This window comes from Acanthochromis polyacanthus, chromosome 1 (assembly GCF_021347895.1).
Source record: "Acanthochromis polyacanthus isolate Apoly-LR-REF ecotype Palm Island chromosome 1, KAUST_Apoly_ChrSc, whole genome shotgun sequence".
Taxonomy (NCBI): Eukaryota; Metazoa; Chordata; class Actinopteri; family Pomacentridae; genus Acanthochromis; species Acanthochromis polyacanthus.
In genome coordinates, this window is record NC_067113.1 from 9,702,460 (window position 1) to 9,720,868 (window position 18,409).

Consider the following 18,409-nt stretch of genomic DNA (forward strand, 5'->3'; position numbering starts at 1 on the left):
GCTCACTTTAAGTTTAGCCAACAGCTCTAACTCGTTTACTTGCACACAAGTCTCTGTCTCTGCTGTGGTGTAACCGAAACCAGTCATTTGAACTCCAACACAGTAGTTTAAAAACAAACCAGCATTAATAGCTCCAGGAGAGGAAGAGCCAGTGTAATGATGGTGGGCTGGCAAGGCAAACCATCTATCTGCATTCTAATCCCATTTCAGAGGGCTGCGGAACCTGCAACCCAAGATCAAAGAAGCAGTGTTGGCTGCTCAGTTTTATCCCTGACTGTAATCCCTAAAACAATTCAACATAGAACTTCTCATAAAAACAATGGGAACAACAAGGATCTGTTGCATGATGAGTTGCCAATCTCCAGGAAAGCTGAGGTGTAAACAGGAACAAGCATTGGGAAACGCCCAAGCCTCAGTGGCAGGGCCCAGGCCGCATCATTAGTACTGACATTAAGCTAAACACTGAGACTGTGTCTTCTCTCCCCACTGCCAATCACTTCCATGATTCAGAATAAATGACCGCCCAATGGCCATCCAAGTCAGACTAACCAACCACCATTCTCATGAGTGGCCGTAGTGTTTTATATAAACTGACATGCAGTTTTTCCCATACCCTTCTCATGCAGGGTGTGGAATTGTACAGCACACAGGAAAGGAAACCCACACTCGGCTCAAATACTGGGTCTGCAATTCCATTAGAATAAGTGAGAGGCTTAAGTTCGTTTATAATTCATCTTTTAAAATACAGTGTAAAGATATCCTCTTCCTCACAATTGGCAAGTCAGAGAGTACAGAGTTTATCCACACCTTTGATCTAAGCTCATGTGTCAGAGGTCCCTCTGTCATTTTGGCATTTTCGAGCTGGTTCATTTCCAAATCTGCAAAACAGAAGTTTTTATGCCTATATTTTGTATCTCCTATGAGTTCCGTCATTTTCAAAGTTTATGTCATTCAAACAGAACTAGATACAGTTGGTTTCCATGGCCCTGTGCACGTGCAGAGGGACAGTTCTGTGCCAGACCAACATTTACCGGACCCTGCCTTGTTAAGTGGGTTTGGGCCATTGCTGTCACTTACGCTCCGAGACATTCCTCGCTCACCAGCAGATGTCTGTCTCCATAGCTGCTCTCTACTCATTGCCATGCTTTCCTGTGGATTTAAAGTGTCAGGTTCAATTCACGGAGACTTTTGGTGTCTGCCTTGGAATATGTTGGACACTCTCTTGCAATTTTTCTAGTTAAGATGGTGAAGTCATCGCATTGATTCAAATGAACAACATCGAGACTATATTTCAAAGAAAAATAGCTGTTAGCAATCAGTTCTCCTTGAGTTCAGTTATTTGTTTGGGTGTCTATTTTTGGGACTTCTTTCAAAAAGAGCACAGTAGTGAACGTGCATTTTATATCTGCTCTAATTTGTTCCTATGTTCTCATAGACTTAATATAAGCTCATTTTTCATACCACTGTTAAAGAACATGTGTATTTTACACTGTATTTGTAAAATATGCTTGTTCTGCCACCCATCTTGCTATCATCTGTCTATTGGAAACACTGTTATGTAAATGAAGACAGACTAATGAAAGAAAATTAGATATTTCAGTGAACCTGTGTATTATGTGCTTATATTTGGGGTACTTTGGAAATTGTGCCATCACAATTTGACGAGCAGAGCAACTTCAACTCCTGTGTTTCCAATAGTCTTAGCACTGTCTGCATCACATGAGCAGAGTATGCATCACAGCTCAGCAGATAGTGGTTTCTTCATGGCAAGTTGCTAACTAGTCTGTGAAATACATTGCTTCAAGGTTAATCAACAAATACACCAACTTAACTCTAATATATATAAGCAATATCAACACTTTTTCCCTCCATAAAATTGGTTTGGTACTGGTAGGACTCTAATAAATCTAGACCTTTGTTCCTGCTGTGCACTTAAAGACCACTAAGGCCGATGCCCTGTCTAGAAATTTTAAAGAACGTGATCCAAATCCACACCAAATTTGAATGGTTTCATCCTTTGCCCATGCTCCATCTCTACGGAGTGTCAGAAAATTCGGCCTGTTAGCATTTGCATATGATTGGCGAAAGACAAACAGAGAAACAGCACTGAAAACATATTTGGACTGAGAGGAAATATTTCAAACAAATCACTAATCATCAACTATATTGGATAGTTTCAGTTATAGTGTAAAGATCAAGTATTGAGGGCTTTCACAGTGTCTGTTGTGTGTCTCTGTGTATGTACAGTGTGTTGGCCGGCTATAATGGCACCATATTTGCGTATGGCCAGACAGGAAGTGGGAAGACCTTTACCATCACAGGAGGAGCCGAGCGTTACAGTGATCGGGGGATTGTTCCTCGGACCCTGTCCTACCTGTACGAACGCTTCAGTCAGGTCAGCACAGTGACATCTGCCTGCTTTTCAGTTAACTGATTGATACCTACAGACAACACACATTATTACATGGAAGAAAAGGGTCAATTAGAATCCTTTTTGCCTGTTGCTACTTCATTCTTTTCTCCTCTGCATAGCACTTAAATGTATTCATTTATTTGCTTCTGCCAAATGCCCGAAATACATGTTTGTAATAAAAAACATCTTTTTGCATCCAGTCCAGTTTTAGATAACACATTTTTGCTCCGTAGGACAGCAACATGGTTTATACCACAAACATCTCCTACCTGGAGATCTACAATGAGATGGGATATGACCTTCTGGATTCCCGACATGAAGCATCTCGACTGGAGGACCTACCGTCAGTGTTCCCTTTTTTGTATTTGCTGTGTTTTTGATGTGCTTTTATGCTTCTGAAAATGTCAACAGCGAGGGTCATAGAGTGTATATTTCACCTTGAAGGTATGCAGTAATGGATGATTAGGACACTTATTTTAAAGTTGTTAAAACCAATAACCACTGGCTTCATTATTTTTGTAAAAGCTCTTGTGGTCTTGGCCAAGCCCTATTCCTGAGCAGCTATTTCTCAGCTTGGCTCAGTTACTGTGTGGTGAAATATGGAGACTACAGTATTTACCAACCCACTATGAACTGCCAACTGACATAATGAGACTTTGGGACAGCAATGGATGTGGTCAACCTGGTGGCAGACTCCAGCACTGGAGTGGAGAGTAACAGGGTCATGTGAAGAAATGGTTTTTCAGAGTTGGTCGCTGCTGTTGGTCTGAGGGAAATTCTTTTCTGTGTCCCTCTGCCTCTTGTTCTTACTGGTTCTTTGTGCCTTCTGTTGCTTCCTTCTATGCCTTGCTTTTCCTTGTAATTGCCTGTAATTATCACTGTTGATCCTTTTTCACTCAGCTGAATTTTTTCTTACTTTGTGTCCATTGTTTTTTGTAACTTTAAATTCTATCTGTGCAGAGATTTGTCTGTCAATGCTCTTAGTTTTTTTTTGTTTGCCTGTTTTTGTCACGCTCAATAAAAACAGGACTTCCAGGCGCGACATCATCTTAGTACATTATTTTGGTGTTTGTTTAAATTTAAGTTCCTTCTGTCCTTTTGCAAAGGATCCAGCTTAAAGTTTAGATACCCACAAATCACAGTCTTCTGGAAATAGACAGTGCCCATCGTCAACCATGCTGTGGCCACACTTGCTGATTCAAGGAGAAGCTGTGGCACTGACAGATTTCTGCCTTCGACTGCTGCTCTGCTTCTCTCTTTCCCTGCCTACATCACTCGTTTACTTTTTCTGACATTCTTGCACTGTTTTCTGGTTTATTTTTTCTTCTCTCCATCTGTGCATGATTTCAGTCATGCCTTTGTTTTTTCACCCTGTAAATGCTGGAAAGTCTCTAAATTACCCTAATTCATTCCATGTCTATATCATTTCTTTTTTTCAAATCCTATAATCAAATGATATGTGGGGTTAGTGGGGCTGTTCAGGAAAATAACCCTGCCATGACACCTCTTTTAATCACAATAAGATTAATGCTATTTTATCAAACTAACCTCAATGACCTACACATGTTAACATAATTATCTACATATGTTCTCTAGTCTTTTTCTTTGACATGTCAATCCAGTAGCCATACTGTCACAACCCTGGTGGCTGGTTAGAAATTATGTGGTAAGATCACAGAAGTCATTTCAACCCCATCTGTTTAACAGTGTGCCTGATGTGGCCAGCAACCGATCACCTGTTTGTTTTTCAAAGAAAGCACTGTCTGTTATCAAGGTATGAACCCCCAGATAGATAAAGAACATGTGTCAAACTGCTGCAGCCCACACAAACCTGCAGATGTGGTTTGTTTGGATTTAGAGCTGAGTGACGCCGAGGTGATAGGAGGGAAATGGAGGAAATAACTGACATCATTTGTTACTCGTAATTGCTTCAGTGTTGGATTAGTTTGGTTTTGACTGTATTTTTCCTTCTTTGTCCGTTTTATTCATAATTTCAAGTTCATTTGAAGTTAAACAGTTATTCAAGAATTTACTTCAAGTTTCTTTCTTTCAGAAAAGTAATGGTCATGGAGGATCCAGATCAGAACATCCACCTCAGGAACCTGTCAATGCAGCAGTCAGCCAACGAGGAGGAGGCTTTGAATCTGCTCTTCCTGGGGGACACCAATCGTATGATTGCAGAAGTAAGAAAAAAGGGCTACTCATGCTTCCAAAGGAATTCCTCATGACAGAAATACATAATATTACTTCCGCTTTGTAATTCACACTCCATCCTTGCAGAGTTCGCAGTGACGATTCCACACAGAATGCCAAAAATACCACTGACCACTCCCAGGGTAAATGGCATAAAGGGTATTTTTTGTCCACAAATGCATTATGCATTCTAAAAGCTACCTTAAGACCCTTCTAAAATATTATTTTGGTCCCATGTGGTCCCTTTTACCATGTTTTTCCCTGTAAAACCAAACATTCTCTCTGTAATTTCTGTTTATGTTGTGGTGTCTTTTTTCTACACTTAGACGCCCAGACTCCCCACGCTGATGAGACATGTGGTGGGTCAGCTATTGCTCTGCAACCTGAGGTTTGGAGCGTAGGGCTGATCTCACCTTGTTTACTCTTGTTGCTAGTTTGTAAGTAAATAACAGACAGTAAAAGTAACCTGGATAATCAGGGTTCAATCAGAGACTTGCTTCATTTTTGATGAGTACGTTGAAGTCAGTTTTTGATGTGGCTGGAATTCTTCCACGAAACAAAACCAATGCGAAAAAATACGATATTTGTGGGATCCAGGAAGGAATTTCTTTGGATCTGTGACATAAATTTAGTAGCTACTTTTCACATAACTATAATAATGTACCGTAAAGTGTCTGTTCAATTTTCCACTGAACTAACCCCTAACCAAAACAGTCTTACATTTATTTTGCATGTACCTGAGGACACACTGCTTGTGTCCACGGCTGTAAGACCTTGGGAGATACATCTGTGGAAACACACGTGACAATATCGAACATTCAAAGAGTTTCACAGTGCAACATGGAGATCTCAGCATGATCCACCCACACAGAGACCTTTGTTGACTCGTCCTCTCTGGGACTTCCCAAGAAAGTTCCTCTTGAGCCTGAAACAAACAAAGAACTGTCAACGTAATAATTTATCAGTGCCAGACTCATCCCAGCAGTCGTTGCTCCACGTAGACTTCCAATAAAGCTCACAGCAATGCTTTCTTTCTTCTCTTGCTCTCAGCCATGTGGATAAAAGATGACACATCCATTCACGCTACACTCAGCAGACCATGAGCTCACTCCCTTTGAGACTTGGCAATCCCCTCCACAGTTTTATTGAACAGGAAATAAAATACACCTTCTCAACTCCTCACCCTTCCTTCAACTTCATCTTGAAATAGTTCTTCTCATCTGGTCTTTTCCCTGCATCTGTTTACTGCCCTTCATATGGATGCTGGGTCTGGACCTCCCCTCTCGTTGTACATTGTACACACATGCTACCTGTACTCATGGAGGGAAAATATGGTACATACCAGGTAGTCAGAATTTAAATTTCACTCTTCATGTTTTGTTCCTTGTTTAGCTCCGGATTGCCCCTTTGTGCTGATCCATTACAGCGCTGTGTGTGGTCAGTATGCAGTGCTTGTAAGATCAACGTGTGGTCAATTTAGAACACAGGAGAGTAAAGGAAGTGACTCCAGCGAAGTTGCATTGTCCAGATGTTTTTTCACAGCTGATTCTCCTGTGTGGACTCTTTCAACACAGTTCATGACCATAAATATACATACTGTAACTGGTGTGCTCTTGCCTTCATGGTTCAATGGTGAGTTATCCGAGTACTCATAAAAAAAGCATGATATCATCACGGTCTGTATTAAAATCAAGATTTGCTCATGAACTTTTCATGCACATTTCAAACTCTGCAAAGACTTAGTCTTAATAAATGTCTTGGTGAAACAGAAAGAATTACAGTCAGAGATAAGCAAACAGTGATTTCTTATCTATGGGCAGCTGCCAGTGTGTTTACAGACTTAAAGCTGCTGTCCGGAATTTGAATCGCAGCGTCTCCCAAAACACTGTTGGTCCCACCCTCCCTCCCTCTGATTTCGCCCCTTTATTTGTGCACGCGCGCAGTACATGAGAGAAGTGCCCGGAGTGCTGCAGCATCTCGCCTGTTTTGCTGTTTTCCCCTCTTCTACATTTAGTACATTTAGTAAATAATAAAGGAATTACGTTAGAATTCTGTATTGAGTCTAACTTGTCCTAATATCAAAATAACATGAATCTGCTAGGACGAACTAGTAAAGTTTCAATATGTGATTACACTCGTGTATCTCTCTCGATGACGTTGTTTATCAAACTTAGTGCATTTACGCGTGTATATGTGTTAGATTGTTTATTTATTTCTATCTAGAGTTCAGAATTGCATGACTCCTCTGACGAAGAGTATGTCCCAGACGCCCCATCATCTTCCTCCAGAGGTCGGGCATCTAAACGAAGCCGTCAGGCGGGCTATGGAGGCCGTGGTCGGGGAGCGAGGCGAGCACCCCAACCACGGCATCTAAACGAAACCGTCAGCCGGGCTATGGAGGCCGTGGTCGGGGAGCGACGCGAGCACCCTGAGCCAAAAAACGTCCTGCAGTCTCTTGGCCTGACAAGCCGTGGGATTGGTAACTTTTCTGGAAGTTGCTGAGCCCTGATGCTCTCTCCTCCACAAGCAAAACAAATGTGCGCGCGGTTGCGTAGTGCGTAGCTCGCCCACCTCTGCATGGGCTTGCTTGCTGTGCGCGTAACCGTTGATTGACAGCATGACAAAGCTGAAGCTCGAACTTGATTGGTTGGCAGCAACCGGCGCTTTTTGGAATAACATGGGGGTCTATGAGAGGAAGGCGGAGCTCAGGAATAAATTTTCATATCGCGTTATACTAACTTTATATTATAGTATCGAACTAGACTAACACATTTAAGCTTTGTTAAAAAATGATACATAAATTGAAAACAAACGGAAACTCCGGACAGCAGCTTTAACTGTCATCCATGAGTGCAGGTCTAGATTACACTATCATAGTTTCATTAACTGTCACTTACATGTCACTCTATTTAGTCGGTGTATCTGTTAAAATAAATCGAGTTTCCTTAATGGGTAATGTTGGCTAGGTCTGTTTGGAAAATTAGTCACTTTTACCTGCTTCTCCCTCTGCAGTGTAGGCCACTGTTTGATTTACCTGTATGTAAATATATGTCATCATGTGTGTACATACAGTCATTTCTCCCTCAATTTATGCTGAAAAAAACCCCACAGTGACAAAAAGAAAGCATGGTTTTAGAAATTTTTGAAAAATGTATTTAAAATCAAAAACTAAAATCTCATTTAGCTAGGTATTCAGACCCTTTATTATGTACTTTGTAGACGCCGGTTTAGCAGCAATTATAGTTTCGAATCTCCTTGGGTAAGTCTCTCAATGCTTTGCTTATTTGGGCAGTTTGTCCTATTCTTTCTGGCAGATCCTCCCAATTTCTGTCCGACTGGAAATGTTTGTCAACCTGCATTTACCATTTTTCCATTGACTTTCTGTGGGATTTAAGTCTGGGCCACTCGAGGACAGCCAAAGACTTGTCCTGAGGCCTCTCTAGCTTTGTCTTGGCTGCTTGCCCTGGATCAGTGCTGTGCTGAAAGGTGAACTGTTGCCCCAGTCTAATGTGCCTGTACTCTGGAGCCCTTTTTCTTCAAGGACCTTTCTCTGTTTGGTTTCATTCTCTAGAGTTCTGACAATTTTCACTGTCCCTGCTGCTGAGAAGCACCCCATAACATGATGCTGCTACCACCATGCTTCACTGTAGGCATGTATTTAAGAGATGATTAGCAGTGTCTTACTTGTATTTTGACTCCAAGAGTTAAATCTTTGTCTCATCAGACCAGATAATCTTTCTTTAATGTCTTCAGCCTTCTTTTGCTCAAGAGAGTTTGACTCAAGAGTGGCTTCTGACAAGGCACCCCACCATAGAGGCCTGACTGATAGAGAGCTGTATGATGGTGATTGTTGGGGTCTTGGTCCTTCATGTTTTACTGTACCCATAGTGTAGAGATCTTTCCCTGGCTTTATTCACAGAAACTTAACATCTATGTAAGCTGAATATGGAGCACAGTCTGTAAATGCTGTCATGCTTCTTTAAACTGTTATCAAAGTTAAAACAAATAAAAGCTTGAAATATTTCAATTTAGGCGTAACGAGTGTAGAATATATGCAGTTTTCATTTTGAGCAATGTCTCATGAAAAACATTCAACCTTTTCCACCATATTCTAGTTATATGGGATGCGCTTTCATAACTTTAACCTTTTGATGTGCAGTGTGGGCCAGGACTTACCCATTTTCCATTGGATTATGGTCACTTTTGAGCCATGTTGTGAATCAAAGGGTTAAGGGATAACGTATGCTGCAACATGGACATGTGCAGAGTGAAGGGAATTTGGACTGAGGAAAGAGATGACAGCCATGGTTTAAGATTGTGAAAGATCTGTCATGAGCTGTCATGACCCTAACAAGCAGGTGTTGGCACATTTAGGGCAACAGCAAGTTAGGGTCAGAGCACCTTTTAAGAATGAATGATCTGGAATGTCTGTGATGGTGTTTTCAGGCAGAAAGAAGAAGTGAGTCATGTACATATTTTCAATCAATGGCAATTCCACTAAAGTAAAAAATGTTCAAAATCTAATCCTAGACAAGACATACCTGTGTATCATATCTATGTCAGCTCATTCATTCCAATGAAAAGCTGCTTTTTACAACCATTATGTGTTCAAGCTGCCTGTGGCAAAACCAAAAAAAAAAGTCCATGATCAGCACTATGTCAGTGGATGTCCATTTCCTCTGTTTATTCTCTCAGTGAGGACCCCGTGAGTAACCTATCCTCCTTGACTTAATAAAGCTTGTTTGTGCACAGTGACTCATGCTCTATTTCTGTCTCCTCCTGGTCTCAACCTGACTTCTGCTGTTCCAGTGAATATCTGAAAATCAAGCCTCAGCTTTTGTAAAGCCACCACCATATGTTTACTGCTCATCGGTTACACATGGTGCGTCTTTGATCCTAACCAGTGGGAGCAAGAAAAAATAAGAATCAAAGGAAACATGTTGTTTGTTGTTTGAGTATGAAAAGTACCACAGATGGAAAATAAAAGTCCTGTTTTTTGTATCCACCATCTGTACCAATGTTTCATTTTTCGGAATACTCTCACAAACCTTATTTTAAGAAACGCAGTGCTGCAGTATTATCAGAATGTTCTCTCATCACTTTCTTCTTCTTTTTGTCATCCTCAGACTCCCATGAACCAGGCTTCCACTCGCTCGCACTGTATTTTCACCGTGCACTTATGCAGACGTGAGCCTGGCTCAGCCACCGTGCGGCGATCCAAGCTCCACCTAGTGGACCTGGCTGGCTCGGACAGAGTTAGCAAGACTGGTCTAGACGGGCAACTGCTTACAGAGGCCAAGTATATCAACTTGTCCCTCCACTACTTAGAGCAGGTAGCCACTACTAACTCCTCTTAATTTAAAATAATATGCTGCGTAAAGATGATCATTTTTAGAAAATATTTGATGCTTAGCAGCATAAATTTTGTTTGAATCTTTCTCTCCTTTACTGTGAATGATTTGACATGAAGGATAGACTGTATGCCCTGCTGACTGAAGCTTCTTCATTTGTTCTACTTACAATGATGTTAATTTATTTTATGTCACTTTTCTCTTTGATTAATGGGCATTATTGAAGTGATCATTACTGCGCAGATATTCATGATCCTGTATCCTGTTAGAGGAAGTTGCTGCTTTTTCTGCACACATTATGTGACAATCAGACACTTCACATACTACCTCTACCTACAGCACCAGTCAAACGTACAGACACCCCTGCTCATTCTTTGGTGCTGTTTCCAATACTGTGAAACAAATTGAAGATATTAAAATTATATGTTCCACATTTCAGACACCTCTACGACTTAGCGCGCTGCTGGTTAAATCTTTACCATCTACATGCTTCGTCACTTTCATTTAAAAGACAAGCCTTTTCCAAAGTCAAGCAGTGGAATTTCTTCATTCACAAAGTGTTTGATAACATCATTTGTGCAGTCTCAATAACCATCACAAGACTCACAGTTCCCTCTGCTGCAGAGGAGAAGATTTTTAGAGTTAAATCAACAACTAACAGCCTCTCAGAGTATCGCCCACATCAGGGCTTCCTGTTGTTTAAGTCGGACTAACTGTTCTTTGGAGTCTGTGACTCAGGACTTCATGATGCTGTGTAAATAACAATGCTAAGGTAGACCAAGAAGAAGAGAATTACTTGGATCAACAAACACAAGAATGTAAAAATCTGGGCTTTGATCCGATGAGGACAAATGTGAGATCTTTGGTTCTAGTTGAAGATGCAGAGAAGGTGAATGGATGGTATCTGCATGTGTGGTTCCTTCTGTGAAGCATGGAGGAGGAGCGATTACATTCTGAGGGAGCTGTAACGGCAACATTGTTAGAAATTTATGCCGAATTCAAGGCAATGCTTAATCAGCATGGTTCCCACAACATCCTGCAGTAACACATCATCCTATCTGGTTTGAGCCCAGTGGGCCACCTTTTTTTAAAAAAAGAAGAGCTAAAACACACCTCCTAGCTCTGTAAGGACTGTTTGACCCAGAAGCAGAGTGACAGAGTGATGCATCTAATGACCTGTTCTCTGCAGTCACCAGCCTAAAGCCAGCAGAGGTGGTTTGCAAAAAGTTGGACCACAGAGGGATGAAAAAGCAGCTAGCAGGTGTGTAGCATACACTGATCAGGCATAACATTATAACCACCTTTCTAATACTGTGTTGGTCAACCTTTGTGCTGCTAAAACTCCTCTGACCCAATGGTTCATGGACTCAGGACTTCTGGGGATGTCCTGTGGCACCGGGATGGTGGTAGTGAATTCTGTGGGTCCTGTGGGTTGCAGGGTAGGACCATAGACTGTATATATAGTGGACGTAGCATCTGGCTCCAGAATTGAAGCAAACCCGGAAGTGTCAAAAACTTGCAATATCACGCCGTCCGCTAGGGTTGGCTCCAAAAAGCTTTTTCTCCATAGACCCCAATTCATTTTTGGAAAAAATAAAATTTGATAGACTGATTTTCTACAGCTCAGGATTTTTTCCCCGTTAGTTTTCATGGTCAAAATGAGAGATCAGGTGGCCGATCTTAAAATAAATCAATACTGAATTTTAAATAAATCGTTAAAGTTGGCGGAGCCAGGGGGTGTGGCTATACTTGATAGACAGCAACAGAAGCCTCTGTGGTAAAATGTGGGCGGGATAAGAGAGTCTTCAGCCAATCCTGCCCCTAGTTGCTCTCCGGTCCAGTCTGTTTGATGACGCGTTTTACGTCACTGGCTCCAAAAAATCCAAAACGGCGACCAGGAAGTAGCAAAATCCGGGCTTCATTTTCTCGGCGTTGAAACCAACGGGTGACGTCACGGTTAGTTTACGCCTGGGTGGGACCTCTCTAGATCAGGCTTACCCTGGACCATCCCACAGATGCTCAGTAAGATCTGGGGAGTGAGGAACCCGGGTGAACAACTTAGCTCTGTCATGTTTCTGACACTCCTGAGCAGTTTTTGCAGTGTGTCAGGGTGCATTGTCCTGCTGAGGGTGGAAGCTGGCATCAAGGACTGCTGTTGCCAAGGGTCGCAGGGGGTTGGTTGACCTGCAGTGTTTAGGTGGTCGTACATGTTAAATATCCATATGAATGTCGGGGCTCAAGTTTTCTCAGCGGAACGTTGGATTATAACAAGATGATTAATGTTATTCATTTCACCTGTCAGTGGTCGTGATGTTGAGGCTGATTGGTGTTTGTGGGAACTCCTTCAAGTCAGGGGATGCCCTTATGAAGCTGGCTTAGGGAATGAAGAGTGTGCAAACTTCAGTTGGCTACACTTTTTGCTTTTTTATATATTTTTGCTTACTGTAATTGAATGTAATTGAGATGTTTCATGTATTTGATGTCTCTACAATTGCTTTACAGTTTTAAAGGTTAGAAAAAATAATAACGAAAACCTTGAAATGACAAAGAGTGTCCAAATGTTTGATGGGTGTGTCTTTTTGTTTTACATGTCCTCTCTTTTCATCGCTCACTCCCTCAGGTGATCATAGCATTGTCGGAGAAGAATCGCTCCCATATTCCCTACAGAAACTCCATGTTAACATCTGTTCTGAGGGACAGTCTCGGGGGCAATTGCACGACCACCATGATTGCCACTTTGGCAGTTGACAGAAGAAACCTTGATGTAAGGATGGGCACCTCAAGGCCATGTGCAGACACAATACTGTCAGATTTCCAAAAAAGTCAGGATGAACAACACCCAGAATTGGCTAGTTTTTCCACAAGAAATAATAAAATTATCACCTGAAAACGCTTCTGGAATGCCACATACACATTAGATACTTTAATCATATAGTATATTCTGATTCAGAAACAATAGTTAAAAGTTGTGCTTTGTAAAGAAAGTGTAGATCATAAACATTCATGATGAATTATGGATTCACTGGGAGTTACAGTTTTTTCTCACTCCTGCAGAGAAACTCTGACACATTTTTGAAACGGTTTTCCTCAGGAGTCCATCTCTACGTGCCGCTTTGCTCAGCGTGTGGCTCTCATCAAGAATGAGGCGATATTGAATGAAGAACTGGATCCTGCCCTGGTGAGACAGCCAGACACTCACTGCACTTCACCCGTCACTACAAATACCAAAGCTGAGCCACACAATCACACCACAGACACATGACTTAATGTGGTGTTTTATCACAGCCAGACCCTCCTCACAGCTTCCAGACCTTAAATTGATCAGCAAATGAACTACAGTGAGAATCCAGCTTCTAAATGCAACTAAGTCTAACCCACCATGCGCTTAAGTGTCCTCTTTAGGTTTCCAATTCCAAATTAGTTTTTCCAGTGTGACACAGTCATTCTGAAAGAAGTTTCCACCTTCAGCACATGCATGTCTGTCCGTCTTGTGATATTTAGACTGCTCACAGGCTCTGTTTGCATTCTCTTACGGTCTTGTTTACATGCCTCCAATTCTGTTATGGCATATTCTATCCCAATACTTCACAGCCTCTTGAGAAAGCATCCAGCTGGACGCTAGTGTGTATATATGTCTTTACACACATTCATTCAAGGACAAATTGTACACATGTGACCACGTAGAGGTACATCTGAGGACACGGGGTAGCATTTTAAAAATACAGTGGGCGGTTAATGTTATTCGGTATCTATATGCTATGGTTACATTTCTATTGTAATGAGTTACAGAAGAGGCCAGAGTAAGAGATTTCAAGAATGAATCCTTTTGTAACACGTGGTTACTGAAGCCACTCAGCAGTTTTCTACATATAGACCTTGCACATACTTACACACACTACCATTCAAAAATTTGGGGTCACCCAGGCAATTACATGTTTTCCATGAAAACTCCCACTTTTATCCATGTGCTAACGTAACTGCACAAGGGTTTTCTAATCATCAATGAGCCTTTCAACACCATTAGCTAACACAATGTAGCATTAGAACACAGGAGTGATGGTTGCTGGAAATGTTCCTCTGTACCCCTATGGAGATATTCTATTAAAAAATTCCAGCTGGAATAGTCATTTTCCACATTAACAATGTCTACACTGGATTTATCATTCATTTATTGTTATCTTCAATGAAAAAACAGCTGTCTTTCAAAAATGAGGACATTTCTAAGTGACCCCAAACTTTTGAATGGTAGTGTAGCTGTTTTTTGTAACACATTGTTATACATGAGTAATAGGAAATCACATCAGAGATTGCTGGAGCTGTTCATCCAGGTAGACTCTTGACAATGATTTCCCTCCTTAACTCTCTTTACAACATTTGTCACACCTTTTCTCTTGTAGTGTGCCAGGAAGCAGAGCTGGTAGTTGTTAAAAAGGCCCTCAGGGGATGTAAGTTATCACAGCTATATCCACTTCCTCTGCTCCCACTAAGATTTGCCTCAGAATCAACTGCTACTGTATTACTGCTACTAAGACTTGGCTGGCCACTTGCAAACCCTACAGAGGTATTTTTAAGAGAGTCTGCGGCCGGCCCAGTAATTGTGACAGTGTCTGGCTGCTCCCAACTGGATCCAGGCAAACCCAAACTCAGTGGGCAAACTTCTTGTCTCTGTTTATGGATTTTTAGTGTATTTCTCATTTTGTTCGTTGCTCGCGTCTCTCTGTCTTTCCTTCTATCTCTCACCCTGAGAAAAAAAAGCCAGCAGTGCAGTTTGCAGATTAGAATGATGTCATATATTGTGGTTTGGGGTGACACTCCGACTCCCATTTTTGGTCTGCCCCATCTGAAAGCACACTGTCTGTTGAACTTGCTGGCTGTGGTAATGGATTTGAAACCTGGAGTTTACGTTTCACAATTGTGTTTGGTATATTGATCAGAGCACACACTATCTCAGTGGTCCTATACTGTAGCCTACAGGCTAATAAATGCACTTCTTCAAAGCCTATACAGCAGGAAACCAGCCAGACCAGACAAAACATTGAACAAGTCTGTCATCTACAGGGAAAAAATGAGGTGTTGAAAGTGACCTGTGATCATAACGAAGTCAGCCACAGTGGCCAAACCATATAAGGTTGCCTCTGTTAGTTCTGCTAAGAGCACTAAGGTCAGTCTTGATCCTTCATTTAGACCAGACTGATCCTGGTCTGGTTTAATCAGAGGTTGTCAGTGGATCTTTGAAGATGCTTCCATAACTCACTGGTGCATTTATTTTGTGTTCTTAAGTGAAACCTGAGCATTATGTGCAGCAGTGCTCACTGTGTAATGGGTTTAATTGTCACAAAACCTCTTGCTGTAATTTCTGTAAGGGTCAAAAAGTTTATCTTGAGGTTTTGCAGTGAAGTGGGGATTAACCAGATACATAACTGGGTGGCCCTCCGAAATGTAAAGTGTCTCTTCACAAAGATACAAACAACATCTCGCTTGAAGAGACAGGTCTTATTAGCGCATACCTGTGAATCAAACAGAAGGCTGTTTATCGCCAACCAGAGAGACATGCTCGAGAAGCGAGTGTGAAAATTCTTGCAGGGTTTTGCTCTCCCTGGGTCGCTTATAATCAGTCAAATCAGCTCACATTTGTAAGGACAGAATTTAAATAATAAGTGTCATGGTGTTGTGCAGTGAACTGTTTAACTGTTTTTAGCGTTAGCTAAATAATGCCCCACGTGTTATCATTTTGTTGTGGAGGATATAAGCCTAGCCGAGGTTTATGTGTAATGGGAAACTCTGCCTCCTCTTCCTTCATAAGAGGCCCCATATTAGAAGCATGTTTGTGAGTGGCATACTACACAATACTGTACATATGCATTCAAAGTGTAACCTGTGGTTAAACTGCAATGCTTACAGTTTACTGTGGGTGCTTTTCTACATGAGGAAGAGGAGGTGTAATTTAAAGTTAGAACTGTTTGTCCGAGTCAGTTAAATGTTTTAAAGTTAATTGTGTAACGTGTTGACAGCACAGCGACAAACATACATGCAGATGGAGAAAGCAGATATACACTGCCGTTCAAACGTCTGGGGTCATCCAGACAATTCCATGTTTTCCATGAAAACTCTCACTTTTATCCATATGCTAACATAACTGTACAAGGGTTTTCTAATTATCAATGAGCCTTTCAACACCATTAGCTAACACAATGTAGCATTAGAACACAGGAGTGATGGTTGCTGGAAATGTTCCTCTGTACCCCTATGGAGATATTCCATTAAAAGTCAGCCATTTCCAGCTACAATAGTCATTTACCACATTAACAATGTCGAGACTATTTCTGATAAATTTCAGCTTTTCTTTACTGAAAATAAATACTTTTCTTTCAAGAATGACATTTCTAAGTGACCCAAACATTTGAACAGTAGTGTACATGTAGATGGAAAGAGTAAATATACACCTCAGAATTTACATCTGAAATGTTTCTTCAATCCTTTTCATATGTCCTAACCCATTAGTTGTGGGTTTCCATAGGATTTGCTGACATAATCAGTCACATGGTCAGAGTGAGTTTTTATTCAGAGTGTGTGGAAGCCTGCCGTGGTGCTGTGGTGCCAGTGTGGGCTTGGCGTTCTGAAATAGACTGCACGATTCCGCTGACCAACAACTGGTGGTCAGCTTTTGAGGATGCAGCTGGGAGAATTACATCAGGTTTCCAAAAAAGAGATACAGGGAGCGGTTCTGGAGAGGAATGGTCAGCTATGATATTCCATGTTAAAACACACGATATGGGGTGGATTAGGGATGAAATTTCCATTTAGATAAGTGGCGCCTTCCCAAAACCACACAACAGGTCTGTTTCTTCTCAGAAGCATATTGAGGTGACAGTGTCTGACTGCATGACCGGTTTTGGCCTTCCAGTTAGAAGATGTGTCTGCTAGAAATGGCAGTGGGCTGCTAGGGTTAGATCACTTAGTCTGACCTCTGAACTGGATGTGGTTCTCACTGAGCTTTGGCTCTCTAGCAGCATAGTGTGAGGAGTGTTGCTGTGTGATGCTGGCACATAGTTGCTGTTTTCTATTGCATTTGCTCTTTGCTGCTGAGAAAACCTCAGTCTTTCACTTTGTTTTAGTGTTTTTTTTTCTGTGTGGTAAATGCTCTGTAGGATATTAAAGAAGGATTTATACTAAAGCAGAGGTCGGTCATGTGAGAAAAAAAACAATTGCTACTTGTCTTGGTAGTTGGTTTGGTATGTTGTTTTGTGGTGTGACTTGTGCAGAATTTTTATTACCTCTTGGTAAGATAGTTTGCTTTTTTATATATAGAGTGTTTTAAAAATAGAGTCACCAGACCTGGACAGCGGTTACTAACAGCAACTAGCCCGTTGGCTCATTGTTTAAGGCCTCCATCAAACACGCGTGCACAGACAGCAGCAGAGCCCTTTATGTGTTCTTATTTCTGCCACTGTAAGTGTTTACTGCTATTTTAGGTTTTTCTTCCTGCCTTTTCTTGAGTATCCAGTTGTCTGGAATCATTTATGTTTGTCCTGAAAAAGCAAGATAAGCCTTAAGGTCATTTTCAGCAGGATTGCCTCATCAGCTGGCAGCAGCAAAACAGCCTCTGTCTGCTTGTTCTTGTGTGTCCCCGTGTTTGTTTAGGACTGCATATATGTGTATTTTTATGCTGTGTCTATGAGAACACACAGCAGACCTCTGACCCTGCTTTATATGTGTTTATTTCAGCTGATAGCACATTTGAAGAGAGAGGTCCAGTCACTGAAGGAAGAGCTGGCCATGGTAACAGCAGAGCAGAGAGATGACCAGCTAACTGAGGAGGAGATCCAGAAGTATGCCACATCCACTTCCTTAACCCTCCTCCATTTTTACTAACTGTGGGCTCATTGTTTACTTCAGTAGTAGAAAAGCACTCAGAGAAAGCAGTCCTCTGCCAAGGCTGCTCATTCCCCCATATGTCATTGTCAGAAATGCAGCATTTGTTTATTAGTTACTGATGATCAGAAATCACAGCAACATAGAATGTGTCCATTTAATATAGATGTACCCACAAAAGAAAATGACCTTGCGCTGAGCACAGGCGTGTGTTCTGCATGTGTACGTTATGTACGGATACTGAATCATGTGACCTAAATATGTAGCTAGCAGCAGGAATTCATGGGACTCAGAAACACCCCCACAATTTAACAAGTTGTTCCTTGGATCATTTTTGACAGATAAATCCAGATAAGTCCTCAGTCCTCTTATGATCCTACTCACAATCATGTGATCGTCAGCAGGCAGCTGATGTAGTGTTCACTTGTTGTCATGGTTACAGTGACGCCGTGCCGCTATCTCGCAGTGAGACAGAAATCTTTAACAAATCTGTGGATCCAGACTATAAGTCGCTTCAAAATCTAATCACTTGGTCCTTGTGTCATTTCTGACCTTCCCGGAAAACTTCACCTACATCTGT

The 18,409-nt window shown here is 41.5% G+C and overlaps 1 protein-coding gene across 1 annotated transcript in view; it reads left to right on the plus strand.

The window, feature by feature from the left end:
- The window catches only part of kif6 (kinesin family member 6), an 84,837-nt gene that overhangs the window by 9,485 nt on the left and 56,943 nt on the right, over positions 1-18,409 (plus strand). Inside the window, exons 4-10 of the mRNA XM_022194867.2 lie at positions 2,248-2,395; positions 2,647-2,756; positions 4,467-4,596; positions 9,733-9,939; positions 12,578-12,721; positions 13,049-13,135; positions 17,683-17,786. Coding sequence (XP_022050559.2) covers positions 2,248-2,395; positions 2,647-2,756; positions 4,467-4,596; positions 9,733-9,939; positions 12,578-12,721; positions 13,049-13,135; positions 17,683-17,786 — 930 coding nt within the window. The remainder of the gene's footprint in view (positions 1-2,247; positions 2,396-2,646; positions 2,757-4,466; positions 4,597-9,732; positions 9,940-12,577; positions 12,722-13,048; positions 13,136-17,682; positions 17,787-18,409) is intronic.